The 23,795-nt window shown below is 43.1% G+C and overlaps 1 protein-coding gene and 1 long non-coding RNA gene across 5 annotated transcripts in view; one reads left to right on the top strand and one right to left on the bottom strand.

Moving 5' to 3' along the window:
• Window positions 1–11,452: 11,452 nt before the first annotated feature.
• Window positions 11,453–12,607, top strand: LOC142896243 (uncharacterized). Its single transcript, XR_012928316.1, has 3 exons — window positions 11,453–11,638; window positions 11,790–12,144; window positions 12,330–12,607. It is a non-coding gene; the product is annotated as an uncharacterized LOC142896243 (long non-coding RNA).
• Window positions 12,608–16,180: 3,573 nt separating this feature from the next.
• The window catches only part of LOC142896045 (macoilin-like), a 50,059-nt gene continuing 42,444 nt past the window's right edge, over window positions 16,181–23,795 (bottom strand). For 3 of the 4 annotated variants that reach the window (XM_076037502.1, XM_076037503.1, XM_076037504.1), the window contains exons 2-11: window positions 23,408–23,549; window positions 23,178–23,304; window positions 22,962–23,085; window positions 22,268–22,446; window positions 20,904–21,366; window positions 20,625–20,783; window positions 19,791–19,961; window positions 18,839–18,968; window positions 17,624–17,798; window positions 16,181–16,477 (exon numbers count right to left, since the gene is read on the bottom strand). In XM_076037502.1, the coding sequence (XP_075893617.1) occupies window positions 16,287–16,477; window positions 17,624–17,798; window positions 18,839–18,968; window positions 19,791–19,961; window positions 20,625–20,783; window positions 20,904–21,366; window positions 22,268–22,446; window positions 22,962–23,085; window positions 23,178–23,304; window positions 23,408–23,527 (1,839 nt within the window). In that variant the 5' untranslated portion in view covers window positions 23,528–23,549 and the 3' untranslated portion in view covers window positions 16,181–16,286. The remainder of the gene's footprint in view (window positions 16,478–17,623; window positions 17,799–18,838; window positions 18,969–19,790; window positions 19,962–20,624; window positions 20,784–20,903; window positions 21,367–22,267; window positions 22,447–22,961; window positions 23,086–23,177; window positions 23,305–23,407; window positions 23,550–23,795) is intronic. The other variant, XM_076037505.1, reaches the window with a different exon arrangement.

Genomic DNA, 23,795 nt, shown 5'->3' with positions numbered 1-23,795 from the left:
AGCCGCAGGCTGACGGCGAAGCCACGGAGACCGGGAAAATAAATAGCGTTGACGCGGACGTGGATGTTTTGCATACGGCGCAGCGGCGCTGGCACTTTTGTTTAATTGCGGCTGTGGCACTCGAAGGAAAACAACGGCGGGGGGGGGGGGTTAAAAAGGGAAAAAAAAATGGGACGCGGGTTATGTGGAAAATGCGGCATTTAGTACATTCAAAGGCTTCAAGGGAGATGCGGCGCGGCCACGCGCAGCTTGACACAAATGGTTATGCAGAAGGGAAACAAACAGCGAGGGGGAGAAAAAAAAGCTTTCTCCGCTGCATCTGGGGAAATCAGAAATAAGATCGAGTCCGTCATCGCAGAATGCCACACCGAGGCTTTCGAGCCTTATGATGCATTTGATTTGAGAAAAAGAAGGGAAAAAAGGGGGAGAAAAAAAACAAAAAACACCCATAGGCCAACACGTCTGTCTGGTGCAGCAGGTCGCAAACCGACCACATTATAATGTAAATTTTTTTCACTCCAGCTGCACTGGTGCACTTGGCGGAGGCATTTCTGGAGAGCAGAGACGAGAGCAACGCAGACTGGGAGCAAAGGTTCAAAATAATATTAACGAAATATTATTACTACGATAACATGATGAATGCGAAAGTATAATTTTAAAAAAAAAAGTAAACTCTCAGAGCACTCATGAGCATGAGATACTAATGCATCCAAGTGACAAATTAATCATTTTTGTGAGTAAAAGAAATAATTATTGAAGCAGAATTTAGGTAAAAATTTCATATGAATTTTTTTTTTTAAATAAATAATAACTATGAAAGTGTTTTAATCAATGAAAAACACAGATAAAACGATGCGCAAAAAATAACACAAGCTAACATAAGCATAAGCACAAAAAAATTGAACATTTAATGCGCACCCAGACCTAATCAGCCTCCTGTTGACCAAACGCAAAACATGCACGGAGGCAGCTGACATTTCTCAAATGTGTCATTAGTCGTCATCCATCGCTCACATCTCTGACCTGCAGCTCTCTGATGCAGCCTGTGATTCTTTTAAAACAGAGACTAAAGCCTTCGCTTTCCACTTTGCTTCAACTGAGATAAGATTTAACCTTTTGATTGGAGAAGCTTTTTGCAGCCTAACAAGCCTCGCCTGTTTAAAACAGCCTCCTGCTTTCTGCTTGTATCCACGTCTTTTCAACTTTCCACGAGAACCCGAACTGACTTTGTGGCTTTCCGCGTCTCCTCGTCAATTTGAATCGCGATGCGCACGCTGTTATGAATGCAAAAATGCTTCGGTTCAACATTGCTGCCCCACTACTGTCCTATTTAACCATGTGTCTTAGCAGAAACTGGACAGTACACGCAGAGGTAATATTTATAGAAGTATTTAAAACATGATAAACGCACAAAAAAAGAAGATGCAATGCGATAAATACCACAAAGAAATAACCGCTGCAGTGTTGGCACAGCTGGATACATCCACCGCAAACCGACCGCTGTGACAAGGTACAATAAAAAAGTGGGCGGAGAGAGAGAGAGAGAGAAAAAAAAATCTCTGGCATCATTTAATCGGTTCCTAGGGCCAATTTTCAACAAGAGGTGACAATAGGTGGCCAACAATCGCAATTCCCACTGGTTAAAAAAAAAAAAAAAAAGCACAACTGACCTATCAATCCATGTAGCCGTAGCGACTCAGCGTGCCCGTCTTTGTTCATTCACCACTGCATGGCTGCTGACATCTGACCCAACCACCACCACCACAGCAGCATCCAGAAAAATCCCCTCCAACACAACGCAAATCTGTCTAAGAGCCAATTTACGTACGCGAGGTTGAGGGGGCGCTGTCTATGTAACGGACGTAACAATGAGCGAGGGGAAGGTGAGGGCTGCCCTTTGTCCGCCTGTTTATAAAAGAAGAAAATAGACCGGGCCGGACCCACAAATTGACTCAAACGAGGCTTTAACGACTTGTAGCAACAACAATAACAACGTGTGTTTAGTTGTAGTTTTAGAGGGGACACACACACAAAGCACACAACCCAAAACACGGAGGTGGTGGTGGTGGACACTGGCAGCAGCCGGAAGAAGATACGGAAAAACACGTCGTCGTCGTCCCCCCGCTTCCGACATGTTGGGGCGACCTGCTCTCGTCCATCGGAGGGCCAAAGTGTGAAACTAACCGTGTCACAGCCACACGACATGTCGTCCCCCTCTTTTCTGTTATTAACAGAGGAGGAGAAGAGGTGGTGGTGGGATGACGAGGGAGGGGAAACTGGACGCATGTGACCCAAAGAAAGAGGAAATTTGGCGTGTGGGGTCCCACCTCCCCTCCCCACCTACCACCATCAAAACCCACTCGCCCCCCCCTTTTCTCCGTAACGACAAAAAAAAACAACATATCCTTCCGCTTCAAAACACCCGAATGGCACAAAGTAGTTATTTTTGTTTTTGTTTAAGGAAATGCGTGGTCGACGTCTGCTTACTTGGTGGACGAAAACATCCAGCGGAGGGTCTACGGGGCTTCCCTCGCTGCTGGTCATAGAGATAAATCCGAAGCCCATTCGGACGTTGAACCACTTGCAGTAGCCCGATCCCGACAGGACCTGGGGCCGAGTCCGCTCCTCCTGTTCGGCGGACCTGGCGGGGTCCTCGCCACCTTTAGACGGCCCTCCTTGGGAGGGAGAAACAGAAGGGGGTGGTGGAGGGAGAAAGGAATAAGTGAGGGAGGGGGCATGAGTGTAAAGTTAAGACATTTGTACGGAGTCGTTGGTTAGTGGTACTTTATAGTAGGGTGTGTGTGGGTGCGCAAAGCGACGAGAAGTAGTTCGGGGAAGCCGCCCCTTAACACTCATAACACGGGCTGTGTAAAGTTCAAGGCCGGTCGAAAATTTTCCCTATCGCAACCACAACAACAACTAGTACTACTACTGCTACTACTACTACTACTACTACAGCTACGGGCATCAACAAACAACACTCTGGAGAAAAGGTGGAGGGCGGGTGGTGGTGGGAAAGTTGCGGGTTGATTTGACTCGGTTGACAGATGTCCGCCTCCCGGCTCGAGCACCGCCCGGGCGGGCGGGCGGGCATGCTCAGTGTGGCTCAACTTGTGGAAGAAGGAGGAGAAAAAAAGGGGAGGGGGTCTCCCTCTTTTCTTTTTTTTTTTCTCTCGTTTTTTTCATCGAGCGTCTAAGCGCGGCTGAAAGAAGGAGTTTGTGGGGGTCCGCGTGCACGCGCGTGCGCAAGGCAAAGCAGGTGTAGCACGCAAAAAAAAAAAAAAAAAAAAAAAAACGACAAGGAACGCACAACACGCGTGAGGATCCGACCAACGCATCGCGACGAGAAAGCGGGAAGGAGAAAAACGTGGTGTGGGTTTTTCTCTCTCTCTCTATTTTTTTGCATGCGGGGGTCGCCTTGCGGTGCGGTGCGGTGCGGGTACGTTTGTTTGCGTTAATTGCTACGATTGAAACCTATCAAGACTGGGATTTCAACGATCGCGTTGCACCTTGCCCCCCACACCACCACCGCTACTACTGCCGACCATCCTCCCTCCTCCTCCTCCTCCTCGCTCCTTCCACTGAGAGGAAGAATGAAGAGGAGAAGAAGAAGAAGAAAACAGAGGTGTGTGGGGGAGAGAGAGAGAGTCCGGAGTGGTGGTGGTGAAGGAAGCAGTGGTTGAATAATGATAATAATTGCAGAATAACCTTCGGCCATGTTTCCCCGCGGACCCTCCTGTGCCCAAGTTGCGGTAGAGAAGCTTCCTCTCTGCGAAGGCGGGCTCTGCGGCCGTCACCATTAATCCCACATCCTCGATCCCGCCGCTCAGCAGCAGCAGCACCGCGGCTCGCACGGCACGGCGTGCTCTCCGCCCCGCGCCGCCTCGCTCATGTCCGTCTTTTCTTCTTCTTTTTCTTCTTCTCCTCGCTGCTGCCGCCGCTTCCCCTCTGTCTCTTCTCTTCTCGCTCCCTTTTCCTCACTCTCTCCACCGCCGCCGCCACCACCTCTGTACTGCCGCTCTCTCTCTCTCTCTCCCCCTCCCCCCTCCAACCCTCCCTCCTTCGCTCTCATTCGCTCCCGAGCTGGCTGTGCCCGTTCCCGTAGTGGGAACACGTGACTCCGTCAATTACATGCTCCCTTGCTGCTAATTTCCGCCCACCACCCTCCCTCTCTCCCGTTACTCTTGAGGAGTCGCACTCGCAACCCACAGTTACCGGGTACCGTGGATTAGAGCGGAGATATTTTTTTTTAAAGGACCCGTGCGTCACGTGACTGAGGTATCGGTTTGACGGCTCGAGGTGGAACCTTTCGTTGACGAACCCGCGGCTGAATCTGAACTTTCCACCAATCAAACAAGAAGGTTGAAGCTAATGTTGAATTGCTAAAGGTTGTAGACTTGTGTGGATAAATATAACCCTCTTCACCAATGAATTTGTTCGACTTTTATTGCACTCTCTTAATAATTACACTGAAAGGACTTGAGCTATTCAATTTATCTTTCATAGTTTACCCTTTCTCAGTAATAGAAAATGTATCGTGGCTGTTCCTGTCAAACACTAAACAAAATCTAAAACCCTGGTTTACCTTAAGTGGGAAGGTAAAATATATTACACAGCGAGTGAAGAAAGAGAGAGGACAGAAGGGTTTTATTATTATTATTTTAATTTTACAATTACCTTCATTTCCATGCCCTTAAATGCCTTTCACTATCATTTTTATCTTGCACTATTTTAAACTATCAAGGTTTTTGAAACAAAATTATTGTAAGACTATTGGAACTTTGGGCTCTGATATGATGTTTATTAATTTCTCGATGTATTTTTGCTTTTGCTGCTTGTCTTATTGTTTGTGTAAAGCAATTCTTGTATGAAAGGTGCCATATAAAAAAGTCTTTCTTATTTACTGACTTACTTACATACTTACTTACTTACTTACTTGATTGGTAAGATTTAGAAGATGTATCGATGTAAAAATAATTTTTTAAAGATTTTTTTTTGTGTGTGTGTGTGTGTCAAATTTAGCTTGTAACCAGAATTTCTATTTTTCATAAAGTGTGCAGATGGTTAGATTGCCTATAGGCCGCAACCTGCTCATGGGTTCAGTGGCAGAACAAGTGTGACATCAGGAAGCAAAGTATTAACATTCTTGCCAACATGATTTATTACAATCAAATCTTTCAAAGCTGCCCTTCAAAATAAAATAAAATAAACACATGTAAGCAGTGTGTCGCTTTCACGTTGTTGTGCAGCATATTTGTTTTAAATTTTCCTGATCTCTGCGACTGTATCATTAGCGGCTGGCTACACAAAGCCATTTATACTGTCGGATGAGATTAGACGGGATTCGATTAAACTTTAATGGCTCCTTTGTGGCTAATTGGTGTAGCCATAGTAGCGGGAAAGAGACAACACGGGAAACAAACAAAGAGACAAATAATAGCACAACAACAAAGTTCAGCATCATCAGGTGTGTGCTAGTTTTAGCCTTTTAGCCTAAGTCTTGATTTTATTCCTCCTCCCAATCAAACATTTGCATTTTCTTGTTTGTTTTGTTTCAGTAAGGCCTGAAATGTATGCAACAAAAATGTGTTTGTTTAAGTAAAAACATATGTTGGAGTCAGGCCTGAATATATTTATCATTTCATAGACGTGTCAGAAGAACAGGCAGCATGTTTTCCAATTAAAGAAGTCTTTGTAAAAGTGATGTGTGGAAACAAAAAAAATATTAAACTCCAACTATCATTAAACGTCTGTTTTATTAAAGTACAGACCAAGTTTAAACTAATCAGGGTCGAGTTTAGTTTTTTCTCAAACAACCTACAATTGAAAATCCAGCATGTTAGCAGTGTCATATTTTTTTTCTGTACACTGTGCAAAGGCACATGTTGTTTTTGAGCTCATGTTTCGAGCGTGTACGACCAGTTTGCTCCCAGCATCATAGTGGGCACCGGAGGAGAGCTGGCTGAACTCACAGCTTTGGAATGCGGCCGCAAAAAAGAAAGGCAGAAAAACAACCTGGGAAGTTGATGCGGTCCGTCAGCGTGATGTGCAGATGTCAGGGGGTGGACGAGAGCGACAGCCAGAAAAGTGCTTTGTTTTTAAGGGACAGAAAAAGACGCTAATAACACGGTAGCTCTGACGTTGGGGTGGGTTGGGCTGCTTTTTTGTCTTCTTGTTGCAAGATGGGGAGAAAAGACACAGGAAGAAAAAGTTTGAAGACCTTTTTGAATCTCCTCTCTGGATGAGTGAGCAAACAAAAGAAACATGTCCTTTTTCAGTTAAAAATTCAAAATAGAAAAAATCCAGACTTCAAATGATTATGTGAGCGATGACAACACGGTGGCTCTCATGTCATAGTGGCCTCAGTTTGAGCTAGTTTTCTCTCATCTTTATAGAGACAAACAATCTTAAAACAGCTTTAACAATCTTCAAAAATCTTAAACCATACTAAATCTTGTGAAATCTACTCTTTGTAATCGATAGAGGGGCGAAAAAATAAAAGGATTACACGATAACTGGTTAATGTACTTGATAATTAAAGTTACCCAACAGTTTGTTTCATCTATTCTTTAAAAAGTCATAAACACCAGCTTTACGATGGATTTAAATAATAAAAGGGACACTGTTGGGGAAAACCTGTAGAAAACATTTTTTCAACAGTGCAAAAAAAATAAAATAAAAAGTGTGTCATGGAGAAACACGTCAAAGCAGAAATAGGTTCTGAAAGGGGGGCAGACCAGCAGCCAGAAGCTTCAGCATCTCAGACAAACAATCCTTAAACGTCTTCAACAATCTTCAACAATCTTAAACCGCCTTTAACCTGGTCAAACATATACTTTGTAAAAGATAGATGGCCAAAAAAATTAAAGGATACCCCGATAACTGGTTAATATACTTATACTTATGTTAGTTAAAGTTCCCCTACAATTTGTTTTTGATGTATTTTTGTCTATGATAAGTGCTAAACACATTTGAATAAGGTAAGGAAACTGTTGGTGAAACCTTGCAGAAGAAAACATTTTTTCGAATGTTTCAACATTGCAAAAAAATAAAAAATAAAAAGTGTGTCATAGACAAACAAGTCAAAGCAGACATTGGTTCTGAACAGGGGGGCAGACCAGCAGTGAGAAGCTTCAGTATCTGAGACAAACAATCTTCAACAATCCTAGACCATCTTAAATCTGGTCAAATCTACTCTTTGTAAAAAGATAGATGGGCGAAAAAATAAAAGGATAACGCAATAACTGGTAAATATACTTGTTGGTTAAAGTTACCCTACAGTTTGTTTAAGTTATTTTGAAGTATTTCTGTCTTTAAAAAGTCATAAACACCTGCTTTAAAATGGAATTAAATAATGAGAAAAAAGACACTTTAGGTCAAACCTTGCAGAAGAAAACATTTTTTTAAAGTTTAAACAGTGCAAAAAGTAAAAATAAAATGAAAAGTGTGTCATAGAGAAACAAGTCAAAGCAGACGTTGAAAGGGGGGTGGGGAGGGTGGGGCAGACCAGCAGCCAGAAGCTCCTGTATCTGCTCTCGAACACACGGAACATTTCTCAAGGGGGTTATTCCCGGCTACAGGGGGAAAGGGGGGAAAAACACGTTGGAGGAATGAAACAACAAGCCCCATCTCCACCCACCGGGGCTAGAAGAGCCCACCCTCCGGAATTCATGAGCTTTGCCCCTACCCCCAAGCCGTGCATCCCAGCCCCCCACGCAGGCAGGCAACAAAAAAAAGAGAAGAAGAAGAAGAAGGAGGGGGGTGGCAGGGTTGAAAAAGAAGGCCGTGTTTTTGAGGATGCTTGTAGTGGAGGAGGTGGAGGAGGAGGAGGAGGAGGAAGGAGGCCTCCGCGGCGGCCGCAGAATTACCGTCGGGGTCACAGGGTTGGGTGGCGGTGTCAGATGTTGTATCCTGACAGGACCTTTCTGATTGGGACGGACCCTGGTGGAAACCAACGTTAGAGCGCGACACGTGAGAGCGGCGGCTCCGAGGGTCCAGCGTGCGTGGCTGCTCACAGGAGGCCAACGAGGAACGAGAATCAGAGATCAGCGGGGATTTTAAAGTTGGAGAGAGAGTTGAAGTCAGCCAAGTGGCCATGAAAGACTGGAATAAAATATTCAACACATGTTAGTGTGCGATCAAGCTGACTTGGTGTGCAGGATAAGAATCATTATTAGTTGTTAACGTTTGATTAAATGTGAACTTCTTTAGATTTTTTTTTTTTTTACCATAAACTCGCAGTAAATATCAATTGTTTTTGTCTCTTTTTTTTGCATTTTAAAATTCTTTCAAACTTTTAAAAACTTTTGTCCAATCTTTTCGCCCTTTGCATGTTCAGGAAAGCATGCCAGCAATAAATACTTATTTTTCAATGTTTGCAAAAAGTAAAAGTTGTGATCTTTCTTTCTTTCTTTCTTACTTTTATTCTTTCTTTCTTTCCTTCTTTCTTACTTTTGTTCTTTCTTTCCTTCCTTCTTTCTTACGTTCTTTATTTTATATTCACAAACTAAAAACAAATCTTAAAATTCAACTTTTGTTTGTCCTACATTTTTTGTAGTTTTGCTTTAATGTTTCCCTTTTCTTCTGTGTTTATAACTTTAGCCTATTATTTTAGCTTCTGCAATTAAAAAAAAAACTTCAGGAATCAGGAAATAATGAACATCTTGCATAAAGAGATACTTTACTTTAGCAATTTTTTTAAATACAAAGAAATAAGAAGAGCGTTTTCAAAGTTGCTTTATGACTTTGTTTGTCTTTCCTTTAAACTTTTGTTCACTCTTCAAATTTGCTAACAAATAATTTAAAAAAAACATTTTTTCCTGCAAAAATAACAACTTCCTACATTTTTTCTTTTTATTAACTGAAAAAATACACACTCTATAAAAAAAGTCAATTTTTTTTATTCTTTTGCTGCCGCAGTAAGATTGTGTTGTTTTCTGAAAAAGTCAAAGAAAACAAAAGCCAATTGTTTGATTGAAAAATGAGCAAACTTAAATATGAAAAAGAATACATTTATGATTTGCACAACTTCAAACTCGTGACTTTAAGGCTGTGATGTGATGAACATAGCAACATGATGGCACATTCCTGTGTGAAATTCAACTTTGTTTTGCCATATAAATTGTGGCATGTTACATGAAACAACTTAGAATTTTTAACTGCATATTTTAGCTTTGTGCTCCACTCTTTCTGTTTAAAAAGGTTTTGACAAGGCCAGAAAATGAAAAAATAATGATAGTCTTTTTCAACTCTGTTTTAGCCACTTTGCTCAATTGAGAAACCAACTGGCAAACTTTACGTTATACTAAAACCTTCAACACCAAAACATCTCAAAAGACAAGATGTTATTTCCTTTAAAAACATATTTCAGCTGGTAAGAGCCACTAGCATGAAGTTAACTCTTGCAGCATATTAGTGTCACTAAAGGGTTTGTTACAAAACTGGACTCTGATCATATATATTTTTTTTACTCCATAAATTGCCCACTCAAAAACACATTACAATAATCCTTTAAAGTTGACGGGCAGAGGAAGTGCATTCTTGAGCTGTTTGAATAGCAAACTTTTTCTGAGCAGACTTTGCACTCCCTCACCCCAGCTAACCTCACCCAACCCCCACACCTCAGCCCCGCACACTCCCGCAGGAAATTTGCCTTTACCCCGTCAATGCGGTTCAAAGGGTTCAGTGGGTTCGTCTCTCCTCTTTCCTCCCCTCTCTCTCTCTCTTTTTTAAGTCAAAGGGCCCCGAATATTTGTCGTTTGCTTCATGCATTCCAGACACCAGGAGCCTGCGATCTCCCCATCCTCTGGAGGGCGGTGCGAGCAGGGGGGCATCGCAGGCCATCCCGTGCACGCCACACTCTCTTCTTATCAAGGTGTGAACAACGGCAAAACAGCCAAAAACCTTTCAAACGCAAACGTCACGCATGTCTTCTTTGGTTATGAATCTCAATACATTTAAATCAAAAACGAAACTCGTCTTTTCGCGCCACTTTCTCCACACCCATGGAGATTATGAAGCACAGATTAAAAAAAAAAAAAAAAAAAAAAAAAGGAGGTTAGCAATTCATTTGTCTTCTCTTCCTCAAAGACTCGCAAATTTCGTTTGGCACTATTTTTAAAAAACGAAAAAAGGGCAACACAGCTCATTCGTTTACTTTTTTAAAATCTCAGCTAAAACATTCTCCCCCTCTGAAGCAAATCCCAAACTTTTCTACTTCCTTCTTGCAGCTTCTTACTTCACCATCTCGGGGGGAATGGCACGTTTAAAATGACGTTGAATAGCTGAATGGGTGTGATCGATATTTTCGAGACAACTTCAGTCAATGGCAATTTTCTTTTGCTATTTGTCCCCCTTCAACACTTTCCCTCCAAGCAAAAAAACAAACAAACAACAAAAACGCTTGGCCTTTTGGTACTTAGGATGGCGACGGCACCAGGTAGTCTTATAGTGAGTTTTACCTTCTCAAAAATGCCAGAAAATATCGACTCGAGAGCAACAACAGCCTCCTCCGACGTGTAAACAAGGACAAAATATCTGAATAAAATAGTCGGTGACGTCACAGGGAAGGAAGCCGCCGAAGAAGAAAAAGAAGTAGTAGTAGAAGAAGAAGCGGCTGAAAAATGCACTCGATAGATCAAAACATCGACTTTCACATCCGGAAATTCGGCGTTATTTGTGTCTTTTAATTTTCTCCCTCTTTCCCTCCCCCCTTTCGCTGAATTCGAGGTTTGAACATTTTAAACCATGACATGCAGACAAAACTCACCCCGAGAAAACACTTTCTTTAACGCTAAACCTACTCCGGGTCTCTGGTGTCGGTTCAGACCTTTGAAATGTCGTTTTTCCCGCACTTTCCTGTTCAAGTTACGTCCCTGAATGCACCCACAAGCCTAAAAAAAATATATCAAACCAAAAGTAAATGCGCTTGTAATTTATCTTTTTTTTTATATATACTTTTTTTCTTTCCACCTTCATTTCGGACAAAATAATGTGCTATAGTTAATGTAGCTGTAGTCCGTATACCTGCGCTCAGCTTTAAATGTATAACACAAATTGCGCCGATCCATCCGTCTGACGCCAGCACCGACCACGCACCGGTCATTTCAGGTCAGCTCCAGCAGGTCCTCAGCGTGGGGGAGAACCCCAGCGCCTCTTCACGGACGCTAAATTTGCGCGTAATTTTCAGCGATCACTCGCCAGAACTCACCAGTCGGAGAGGGAGAAGACATCCTTCCGTGCTGCTGCTGTTGGTGTTGGTTTTATGTTGTTTCTTTTAACCTCCAAAACTCCCAAAAGTGAGCGGCTCCGAGCCGGAGTCCTTCCTCCCTCCCTGCGCCGCTGTGTTGTGATGATGACAGAGAGTTTGAGTGGCGCAGCTCAAGTCCGCCGACGCTCCAGTTTGAGTTACATGACTTCAACCCTGGCGCGCGTGAAGACGAGTCACCCCCGGCTGGAATCAAAGAGATTTTTCCATGGATGAATATTTTATAGTGGCACTGTAACAGAAGCTGGCAGCATGGCGTGATGAGGGAGGGGGAGGCGGGCAGATTTCTTCAGTTTCTTTTTGAACTGGCGAGCCAACAGATTGCACTTAAAGGGAATGGAGGAGGAAAAGGAGGAGAAAGAATATCCGTGTGTGTGTGTGTGTGTGTGTGTGTGTGTGTGTGTGTGTGGGGGGGGGGGGGTCAGTCATTGTTTCTCCATTATTGCTGCTCAGGAGTTTTCAGGTTGCTCTTCAACATTTCATTTAATCTTTTTTCCTTTTTTTTTTTTTTTTTTTAGGGTAGAGAAGAAGAAGTTGGATCCTGCCAGAGTTCCTCTCTCTCTCTCCCCCACCCAACATTCCAGACAATAAGCCAATCCTCCACATGCCTTGGAGCTTCATCAATGGCTCTTCAAACCATGTGGCACCCACGGCCTCCCCCACCTCCTCTTCTCCCCGCGGCTGATAAAGATCCCTGGTGCTCACATCCCCCCACAGCCGGCGTTGTTTACAGCCACAAATCAACTCCCGCCACACGGTGGGCTCTCCATTTGACCACCTATAACTTTTTTTTTTTTTTACGAGCAGTGCTGCTTTGACTTGTGATTTTTATGTCGAAAAAAACAAAAAAACAAACATTTTCTAAGATCAATTCACTGGTAAGTTGGTTTCATTTCATTCAAAGTCTGAAACACCCCCCCTCCCAATTTTTTTCCTACCACTCAACACAAATGCGATGCTGCATTGCATTTTGAATGATATAGGTAGAACTTTATTTGAATTATGGATTCATTTGATGATTCATGTCATTAGATATTAATCTTTTGTTTTTCCACTTTCACAGGGTGATCATGGCCCGGCTGTGGTGTCAGAGGCCGGCGGTCTCGTCTGTGGACCCTTTGGATTTTAAAGTCCAACAACAGTTAAAGTAGCTCAGCGAGATGAACCCTAAAAAGTGATCCAACCTGGGTGGTGGTGTGGGGATGTTCATGACAGTTTGAACATGTGACCAGGAACTGTCACTTTGGTGCAGCCGGATGAAAAGGAAGATAAATATAGATACAGATAAATGTTCAAGTGAAAAATTAAACGAGTAGTTAAACACGTTATTGATAATAAATGCACTAAAAAAAAAAAAAAAAAACAATCAAAAACACATAAATATATATGACTGTTTTCATTATGAATGCAATTGATTTATTTAAAAGTCAATTATAAAAAAGGTTTACTGCTGTTCAATTATTTCCTGGTCCTCTTTAAACATTAGTAGTGTGGCTTTTACAATGCTTGTGGTAAAAGGCTTGCACTGAGCATTCTTTCTTGCTTCTTAAAATAATTAAACAATAAATCATTCTTGGAAAAATAAAATTAGGTTATGAGCCAATTTAAGTATTTAATCAATTCCGGTAAATGAGGAGAGAACCTAATGGAAAATTCTATAAAATCCCATTGGAATGTGATGATTCAATTTATCAGCGAGTCTACTCATCCTCAGTCCAGAAGGGGGCGGTAATGCGCCTTCAAGTTGTGTGCCAGCCGCCAATTAAAATAAAATCAAGGAGAAATAGGTCTGAAATAGCTTAATGACGTCATAGATCGATATTTTAACATAGGCCGTCCGCACAAACTTTCATTATGTGGCTGTTGAATTGTCAAAAAAATGTGGTTTTCCAGCCCATTTGGGTTTTTTTTTTCCCAGGATAACCACAACTTTCAGTATCTGGCAGTTATTGAACCTTGTGTGTTTGTGACCTGTAAAAAATAGTTAAGATATTTTCCTGTTGAATTGTCTTTGATTTAGTTGCTTCTTTCCCAATTGGTTTTATTTTAACACGCATTTAAAGAGGCATTCCGTGTGTTTGTTTTTCCACCACTAGAGGGCGCAGTTTGTCACAGCATGTAGGCCAAAACAAAGTGGCTTTGCAGAGTGTACACGTGAACGAGCTGGACATACTAACCTTAGCTGAAATGATGTCTGATATAACGCTAAACCTGGATGGTCAGCTTCTGTTTCTCGCTAATAATAATAATAATTAAAAAAAAAAAAGAAGCTTGCTGTGAACAGACAGAGAGGGTGTGTGATGTGACCTTCTACCGTAAATAACAATACACTTCCTCACCTGCAACTGTTGTTTACTTTGAGTCACAGTCCCTCTCGCTCCCAGGTCAAGTTAGCTAACTCTTCTTCTTCTCTTTACGTCGAGGGGGGGGGGGGGGGAATTAACCACCAACCTCCTACAAAACAGACGGGCTTCCATCGCAAGCGATCATAAACGACGACTCGACAAACCGGGTATAATATAGAGAAATGATGTTGTGTACTGGAGACATGACCCTAACCTAGTGTGCGTACAGACTTATTCGGAATGTCAGACCTAAATGAAAAATCGCACACAAGGAAATCTTGTCTTGTACCATTGTGCATAGAACAGATTCAGGTGAGACAGTTTAAATTGTTTATACAAAAAGGAAAAAAAAAAAAAAAAAACATCCTGGTGCATCAGGACTTTTGATTTCCACCCTCAGAGTGTCACTGAAGTATTTGTTCGAAATCTTAAACCATTAGCCCTTGTACAAGAAAATCGATGTACATACTCAATGTCACAATGTGTGCTCGAATAAGCAGTTGGGTAAAACACATTACATGCCGACAAACACAGTGCCGTACAAAATTACAGCAGTATAATAATAAAAGTACAGCGAGACTAAAAAATAGTTTGTTTTCTCCCCCCCGGAATTCCCCCCCATTTAGAAAACACCCTAATAAAACACACACTAAATAAAAAGCTACCAAAAATGGCGACATCCAAGTTCGTGAGTGTGAATTTTTTTTAGCTGCGTGGGCATTTTAAATTCTGTACACATTATTTTTTTTTCCCCCCATAAATAATAAAAAATAAATACAAAAACAGTACATAGCACTTCAATGCAAACACATTACTCTTTCACATTAAAATCTGTTTTAGCTCCCAGTTTGAAACTAAGATACAGCATATAGGCACAGTAATTGAATTTGTCCACCATGTCTTCCGCCTCCAATGCAGTCGAGGTCTGTGTGAAAATACACTCCCGTGCACCTTGTTTTGCACCGTGAGTGTTATAGGTGCCAAGAGCGGCCGAATGCTAACGATGTAGCCGCCAGCTACAAAAAGACGATCCAATTTGACTTGCCGTGTCTTTTCCCTTTCTTTCTCATCGCCAAACATCATTAAAGATTGTTTCCCGGATTTCAGTCACAAATGGTTCATACAAATACCTGACACGTCCAAACTGACTGGACACATAAATATATGTATATATTTTTTTTTGTAACCATAACTTTTTGCTCGGAATTGCGTTTCCCATCAATCTTATGAACTCAACGCACAATTCCAACGCCATTCAAAGTTTATCTTAATGAACTATGTACAGACCACAGACAAGAGAATCTTATTGAAAAATCATTTGAAAATGTTCAAACGTTGTTTCATAGATTTATCGTTTGAAAGAATTGGAGGTATTTCAATATTTGGGTTCAATAACCGTATCGAGTGAGTACTTCCGTAGTTTATTTTTCCAGCCTGACGGACTGATTGGGTTGGAGCTGATGAAGTTGAACTGACCGACATTCTTTATCCGAGGGACTTTTTTTTTCAGCCTACATCTCTTGTCACGCTGTGCTGGACTTTATACTTCCAATACGTTTTCCTCCATTCAATGGGTGCACCAAGTTACAGGAGGAGTTTGCTCACTGTTATTTTGTTGAGAGCAATCTGGCTTCCGTGCCGAGCCATTCGGCAACCATCAAGTCGAAGGGGCCAGAGATGATTGTAGCACACACTTTCATGTTTCAGGTACGGATTAACTTTGTCAATACCAAATACACAAAGCAGGTGTACTGGGCACCGGTAATGTCAGCCAAGCTCTCTTTTTTTCAGATATCTAAGTGAGCCCATTAAAAAACAAAAAAAACAAAAAACATTTCTGCAACAAAGATTCAAGCTAATCCTGTATAAGAAAAACACATTTTAGCCAAAAAGAAAGTATAAAAACCACTCGCAGCATGAAATGTAAACCTTTATATCTGACTTGGGCTTTTTTATGTTGTTTTTTTTTTTTTTTTTTACCCTACTGAGAACAATTGAATGAATAGGAAACTAAAAAAAAAAGAAAGAAAGACTGATGGCTAAATTCCCTTTAGCTGCTTTAGTTTGAACCTCTTGATCGACCAAATTCATTGATCAGGCCATGATAGTGGCGTTTCCTCGACTTCAGCCGGTTACTTTGAAACTTTGACGGCGCTCCATTTGTCGTATCGTATTTTGCCGCTCCAGCCTATTTCAAAGAAAAGTGAAATAAAAAACACACCAAAGACGAATTCAAGGTTTCGCTGTGAGAAGAAATGTGCTTGTTTAGACATCAAGGCAGATTTTCTTCTACAGAAAATGTTTTCCGAGTTGCTGCACGGTGCGTTCGGAAATTCAAAAACACTTTCATTTTGTTGTCAGCACACGGCACCTCTGCATAACAAATATTCGGGGGGGTCAAGACTTCTCAGCCCTCGCTGTCAGGTGATCGAGGGTCAATGTCAAGTTAGCACCATCATCGTAGCAAAAAGGCATTCGACTCGTGGATTCTCGTGACGGTTCCACTCGCTGCTGGAAGAAGACGACTCCGTGGTGTCATTTGGCTTTTTTTTTTTTTTTTTTTGTAGTAGTAGTAAACGTCCGCAGGCCAAACGGGGCCGTTCGGCTCCGCCCCCCTCACCCCGGGAGAAAAATAAATAAATAAAAGTCTGAGGACGGCGACGAAGGCCAAGGCGCTATTTCTTCAAACACTGGTACATCAGCGCGCGCGGCGTCAGCATGTAGCGCTCCGAGTTGAGCAGCTTGGTGAGGTACTGTGGCACCGGGTGGCGAGGAGCCATGTAGGAAACGCCGGGGCTGACGGCCATCACCTCGGCGATCTTCTGCTTCATCTCCCGGATCTCCCGGTCCTGCTTCATCACCTTATCTGAGGAGCACGGAGCCAACCCAAGGAGAACTCTCTTACGGAACATCCCAAAAACATCCACAAGTGGAAAGAGAAGTTGCTTTTGCCTACTTTTCAACAGTGTTTTTAAGAACATCTTCTGTCTAAAACCTTTTAAAACATTTTTTTTTTTTAATATTTAAAAGTCTAATATTGGCATCAATTGGCTTTATTTTATTCGTATACAGTATATTTCTATATATGTCATTGAATGTACTGTTTTCCTCTATACACTACTGTGAACCACAGATAGCCTACTCAGATTGCTTACTTGGATTTCCTCAAATGCCCTTGTTGCGGTGGTCTCCTGACAGGTGAAGTGAGTCACTAGCTGCGTTTCCATTACGGATTTTCGCAAAATGAAAGTGATATTTCTAAAAATTTTGACAAGGCACAATTGCGATTTGCAGGCGTTTCCATCAAATGGAATGTGAAGCGCATAAGCGTTTTGTGCAATTCTAGAGGTAATGGAAACGCAGCTAGTGAGATTAAAGGGCCAGTGTCTAAAACTTTATTTTGTTTTCCACTGATAGAATTTTTTCCATCTTCTCTTAGTACTGTATATGCAGCTGTAATTGTGCACATTACTCCACTGTAGGATAAATAAAGGCATTATATTCTATTTTAATCTATTCTATTCTATTCTATTTGTGATACATCGGCTATGGCAGTTGAACTGTGATGCACAGAGGCTAGCCCAGGCTTGGGCAAACTACGGCCCAGGGGCCATACGCGGCCTGTTAAGCTTTTGAAAACGGCCCACACGAAATTAAATTAATCGTAAGTGAGTCAAAAAAAAATCGCTGAATTTCATCCATTCAGTGTTTCAAGAGTCATTTCAGCAAAGAACCAAAGACCACGCGGCTCCAAAAGACACTGATTTTGTTATAACTTTGCTTTTGTTCATTTTCAATTGACATTGCAGTCACGTGACATGTTTTCTACCTATCCCTCATATTTACAGGCTCCTCCGTCAAATCTTAAAACTCACTGTGGCACACCAGTCGAAAAGCCTGCTGACCCCTGGGCTTAGCCGCTAGCCAGCAACGTGCGGCTAACGTCGGGTCTGACCGGTTTCGCTCCGGCACAAAGAAATAAAGTGAGTCCCGAGGAGCGAGAGTGAGCTACCTTGAGCGATCTCCAGCTGCCTGCGCGTGTCCCCCAGGGCGGAGAAGAGGTCCAGCTTGATGCGCGTCTCGGCGCTCAGGTTGCACTCCAGGTGCTGGGCCTTCTCCTGCATGGCGGACAGAGTGGACAGCAGCAGGTCCGTGTCCTTCTCCACGCAGCGGTACTTCCCCAGAGCCTTGCAGAGAGAGTCCGGAGAACATGCGGGATAACGTGAACAAATAATCGTGAGAAAAAAAAGAAAGAAAAGGAAAACGTCGACGTTGAGGAGGCGGGGAATAAAAAAGCGCAGTGGTTCCCCGAGCGTTTCTGCGTCGTCCGATTCTCTGTTTTCTTTATGTGTGGATGGACGCATTTGTGTTTGTTTGCTCGGGGAACCAATGCACCTCAAGAGTAAACAAAAAACAAAAACAAACAGTCACCACGCACTGATGATGAATCTGGCTGGCCACACGAAAAACACAGTGAAAAAATGTGCAACATTTTATGAAATTACTCCATTTACTTGTCTCTCTCTCTCCCCCCCCCTCCCCCTCTTAAAAGCGGCAGAGTGATTATGAAAAGACCTTAATGTGGCTTCAGCATGCTTGACGGAGAGTCTGCTATTAAAATAAACAGCACAGTACACAACAACATGCGCAGGCCAAAACATCAAAAAACAACACAAACAGCCGTTGCTGTATTACCAACACGACATCAGAGTGAATTATGTGAACTTGCAGGCCAACACTTTGACAAACACACCGGTGAAGCCATTCGAGAAGCTGTGTCACGAGGCGGCAAGAACTTAAAAATAAATTTAAAAAAATAAATAAAATGAAAAGGCGACATGATTTCTTACGCGGATAATTTTATTTTGTTCATGTGCTTGGACTGTTGAATATCTAATTTTAGATGTTTTGTTTTTTTGTTTTTTTTTCTATTGCTGTTCTTTAAAATATAAAAATATACAAATGCAAAGGTGTATACATAGGTTCAAAGATCGCTTTTACTGTTTGCACACAGATGTATGTGGATACCTCTGTTATTCATTCTTGTATGCACATCAATAAAAATATTAAACAGAAAAGGCGACATGAGCAAACTGAAGACACGGCACCACTGGAGACTCACAGCACACTGAGCAAAACAATCACAGGCTCATTCCCAAATAACGTGGAAGGGGTAAAAAAAAAAAAAAAAAAAAAACATCTTAAAAATAAATAAAAAAAATAATACCTCGACATCACCCTCTAGCTCTAGCACGCGACCCTCTTTCACTTGACACTCCAGCTGCAGCTGCTTGCACTCTGTCTCTAGCTCTTTAGCCCGTTTCCTCAACATTTGGGTTTCACAGTGTTCCTGCCTGCTGTGGGCGAGACGGGGAGACAGCGACTGTGAGAGGGAGGGAGGGGAGTCGCTGGAGGGGGTGAGACCACATGACACAGCAAAGGAAACACTTGAGCGCCCCGGCCCCTCACCTCCCCCCCGACGCCGATCATGTATCAGCGTGGTCCCGGCGTATGTAATTATGTTAATGTGACACAAGGCAAGTGCTGGTATTAAATCTGAAAGGGCATTTTATTTTGACTGTTCCAAAACAATTCTTGAAGACACACACATGATGTACAGACACTGCTGCTCAAGAACCAACACACACCGACGGTACTCTCTTGTGTATATATATATATATATATATATATATATATATATATATATATATATATATATATATTATTGTATATACAATATATAATAAGTATTTATGGGCAGTATGTTAAGGTCTTACCAATATACAAAGCACAAATCAAGCTAAATATCACACTGGACCTTTAAATGACTTCCTTCCTCAGCAAACAAGCTCCGCCAGAAATGTTGGAAGCAGATCCGCAGAACAGCCCCAATCCTGCTGAATCCCTCTCGGCAATCTAACAGAAGCTCTCAGGCAGTTTCAGACATGAGTCACCAGCTGAACAGCTCTCCGTTTCTGCCGGTCTGGTCAGAAGGAGAGCAATAAATATCTGCGTTGCTCTGAAACTGGCGCGATATCAAAAACGCTCAGTTGGCAGCGTGCCAGACTTCATGACGCTGCCCGAGGAAATCTTAGCGACCGGGGTGTGGGGGGGCACCTTCATGCATCCGGCTGCTGGGAGGTGAAGGGGATGGGGGGGGGGGATTTGATGGCGCTTACCTGGTCGTCAGGCTCCGAGCGGCGCTCGCCGCCTCCTCCAGTTTCTGGGCCTGAAGCTCGGCCAGGTGCTTCTCCACAGACAGTCTGGCCTCCGTCTCAGCTCTGGTCTTCTTCTCCAGCATGGCGCTGCTCTGCTTGTCCTTCTGCTTGGTTTTCGTCAGACAAAGAATCCTGAGGAGGAGCCATCAAACGCTCATCATAGGAAATGATTTAGGGAGGGAGACTTATCAAAACAATAAATAGATTCACGAGACAAAAAAATTGCAGGTTGGGTTGAAAAGGGATATTCGTTGTAACAGAGAGTGGAGCTCAGACCAAAATTCTTCACGAATCCATGAGACTCTGGATCAACCATTTAAATAGCACATTTAAAATGATCAATCATCTGATAAAATAACAAATAACAAAATGTAAATAATAATAATAACATTAGAAATTGTTGTATTGTAAATTTGGTGCCATCTGGCACAATAATTGTGTTTGGGATAAATAAAGTGCTATCTCATCGAATCAAATGAGCGCCTTTATAATTTGAATGGATAATATCAGCTGATGTATTTACTGAATTCAGTCAGTCTTATATTAAGCAAATTTGTATGTGTAGTTGTTGGCCAAAAACAACCGTTTAATCAGAAAATAAAAGACAAAGCGTTTGGTTGTAACGCTTTTGTTCCTAAGAGGTGGGTCACCAAAACACTCCATCCATCTGCTCCTGCTCCGGCCCCTCTGTCAAACCTCACGAGTCAAAAGGTTTGCCCACCACTGGGCCAGACGGTTCCGCTGAGGTGTTATTCCACAGGGGGGCGCCAAAGACGGGCTTTTCGGGAAACTCACTTGCTCTGGAGCAGCATGTTGGACTGCCTGAGCAGCGAGACCTCGGGCCTCAGGCTCCTCTCGCTGTTGGTCAGGTTGCAGACGTGGCTGCGCAGCTCCTGCTCGCTCTGCCGGCTGCCCTGCAGCTCGGCCTTCAGCCTCCTCAGCTCCTGCTCCAGCCTGCGTGGGGGCGACAGAGGGGGTAAGCGAAAAGAAATGGAATGAAACCTTGAGGCTGGAGGAGCCGAGCCGAGCCGAGCCGAGCCGAGCCGAGCCGAGCCGAGCCGAGCCGAGCCGCACCTGGTCTGCTCGGCGTGGTGGCTGTGAGCGGCCGCGGCGCTCCTGTCCGTCCCGTCCCAGCTGGGGCTGGGCGCCTTAGAGGCCGCTCTCTGCTTTTTCTCCGCCCTGCCTGCGGGGGGCGACGGAGTGTTCGTGCTGCCTCGGCGGGCCTTGGGCGAGGGGTTTTTGGCGGCCCGGGGGGCTTTGCTGGCCGGCTCATCTTGAGGTAGGTGTTCCGGAGCGGCAGGCGGCTCCGGTCGGCCCGTCGCGGCGCAGTGCGGCGAGTCTCTGGACTCGGCGGTTTTGGGCGGCGACGGCCGTCGGTTCGGCTCGGCCGCCTTAACTTCCTGCGGCCCCTTGTCCGCCACTTTCTCAACGGTGCGGATCTGGAGGCAGTCCACCATGTGGCCCTCGTCGTGAGCCACCAGAGAGCCGTTCTGGCACTGGTACTGAGTCGAGTCGGGCTTTATTTTCCACTTTGAACCTGCAGGAACAGACGGGGGAAAACTAGGTTAAGTCCTCTTATAGATTCTTTTGTCCTGGCTGGGCGATTTTGGACATTTAAAATAAAATCACAATTTTTTTTTTCTCTTAGATTTTTTTGGTAAAACTACAGAAGACAATGGAATAAATGATTTCAAATATTTTATTATTAAAGAAAAATAACAAACAAATTTCCCTATTGGTTATGAAGTGCAACGATACAGTACAAAGATCAATCCCTTGGGATTAATGAAGTGAGAATCTCACTCTCAACAAACGTCAAACATGAAAATGAAAAGGGTTCTTCATAAGCGGAGATGAAGTTCCCTTATTTGGGAATAAAGTGAAAACTTAAGAACCAAACACAAATGAATCCCCCTTTGGAGAAAGTGACAACCTGAGCTGTCTGTCATCATCATCACCTTGAACAATGACGAATGAATAAAGTGCAACACTTTCACACTTTGGCGCACAGCCCGGAAGCATGCGAGAGGAAAATCAATTTTAAGATTTTCTTTTAACATCGACTTGACCACTGTTGGCGAGTAATCTATTACTAAGTAATCCACTACTGTAATTAAACTACTTTTTAAATATTGGAGTAATGTAACATTACTCTGTGTGTGTGTGTGTGTGTGTGTGTGTGTGTGTTACTTTTTAAAGGTCTACTCCGTAATCAGTACTTGGATTACTTTTATGGAGTAATCCCAACAACACTGGTCTTGACTAATAAATCCGATTTCAATTTAAAATGGATCAATGGCACAGCCCTACCCGGATGTACTGCATAAAAATTAACTATGCAGGATGTGTGACTCATCCCTGTCCAGTAGGTACCAAAAAAAAGAGACTGGAAAAAAAAAAAAAAAAAAAACTTCAAATACGATAAAAAAAATACTTACAGCCGCTGCCATCTGAGCCGCTCTTGGGGTAAACCTGCAACACGGGAGGCAGCGAGTTCTGCAGCAGGTGCATGTGGAAGTCGTTGTCGTTCTGCACGGCTTTCTGGATGCGCAGCTTGAAGATGTTGGTGAAATAGCAGGTGGCATAGAAGCCCAGGTAGACCACCGGGTATCCGATGCTGGTGGGGGGGTACGAAGAAGGAGGAAAGAGTGTGAAAAGTCGCATACCTGTTGTGCAAATACAACTTTAATTGATTCCTGCTACAATTCAAATCTCAGAAATATTTTGGGCGTGGTAATTTGGTTCCCACTTTCACTGCGTACTTGGAGCGTCACCCAGTTGGGCGCGCTAAATTGACGGCGATTGATAATAACACACAGCGGGCTGGGGAAGGATTTTGTCCATAACTTTGAATTAGTTTCACGAGCCGCCGGGCAGCATCCAATTTTACGAATGAACAGTCGTATTAGTGCTTTTTTTAATTTGACTAATCTCTTATTGAAGTTTTGAAATTTGAAATTGTGAATTGTCAGAACAGCCAAAGATTTGTTTCTCTATCAATGCAGAGTATAAAAAAAAAAAAAAAAAAAAAAAAAAAAAATCCTAAATCTGCCCAGTGAGATATCAATTCTTGCCCATTTTAAATCGGGAAAGTGCCACAACTCTGTCGAGCCGTGCATGACATCAACACACCAGTGTGCGGCAAAGAGGTGAGACAGGTTGGCGTGAGAGGTCTTCAGGTCTTTGAGGCGAAGCGAAGCCTCCGTGTAGACCAGCAGAATCCACAGGGACGCCGTCGATATGCAGATGCCTTTCTCTGCTCGGACAAAGAGAGCGCAAAGCGTGAGGAAATCTTTGATCGTCGTCGCTTGACAACATTGCTGAACAGTCAACGCTGCAGCCACTCACCTGTGTGCCATATGTAGTTGAATAAGACGTAGGTGCTGGCCACAAAGAAAAGCCAGTGCAGGGGGACGAAAATCAAACAGAAGATGTCGAGGGTGAACGCAGCGCAGACGAAAACAACACAGATGACCTGCAGATACACAGAAGACTTGTGTTGTTATTACAAAACAACAAAACTACAAAAAAAAAAACACAAACGCATATTAATGCGGCGCTGCGTTCAATTCCCTCACCAGCCCGTGGCAGTGGAACGTGGTGTAGACGCTGCCAAAGAAGAGCCAGCACGGCCACAGATACTCCAGTCTGAATTCCAGGATGAAGTCGGCCAGCAGCACCAGCGTCCACATCATCATAAACTTCAGGACGGTGTACGCGCTGAGGGGGAGACAAAAGGATCAGCGAGACGGCTGCCAACGCCCGCGGCTTTATCGCTCTCGCGCAAACACAAGAAACAGTTTTTGTCTTGGCCGGCGCCGGTTCTTCAGTAGCGCTCTGAAGCCCTTCAAAAATAGACTTTTAAGCCAAAGCATCAAACACACACACACACTCACACACACATGTACGGGTGACGAAAATAACCACTGAAAAATAAAATAATAATAATTTAATTAAAAAACCCCA

The sequence above is a fragment of the Nelusetta ayraudi genome, unplaced genomic scaffold (genome assembly GCF_046127955.1).
Source record: "Nelusetta ayraudi isolate G7.1 ecotype Tasmania unplaced genomic scaffold, CSIRO-AGI_Nayr_v1 ptg000052l, whole genome shotgun sequence".
Taxonomy (NCBI): Eukaryota; Metazoa; Chordata; class Actinopteri; order Tetraodontiformes; family Monacanthidae; genus Nelusetta; species Nelusetta ayraudi.
This window is presented reverse-complemented; position numbering and strand designations above follow the sequence as displayed.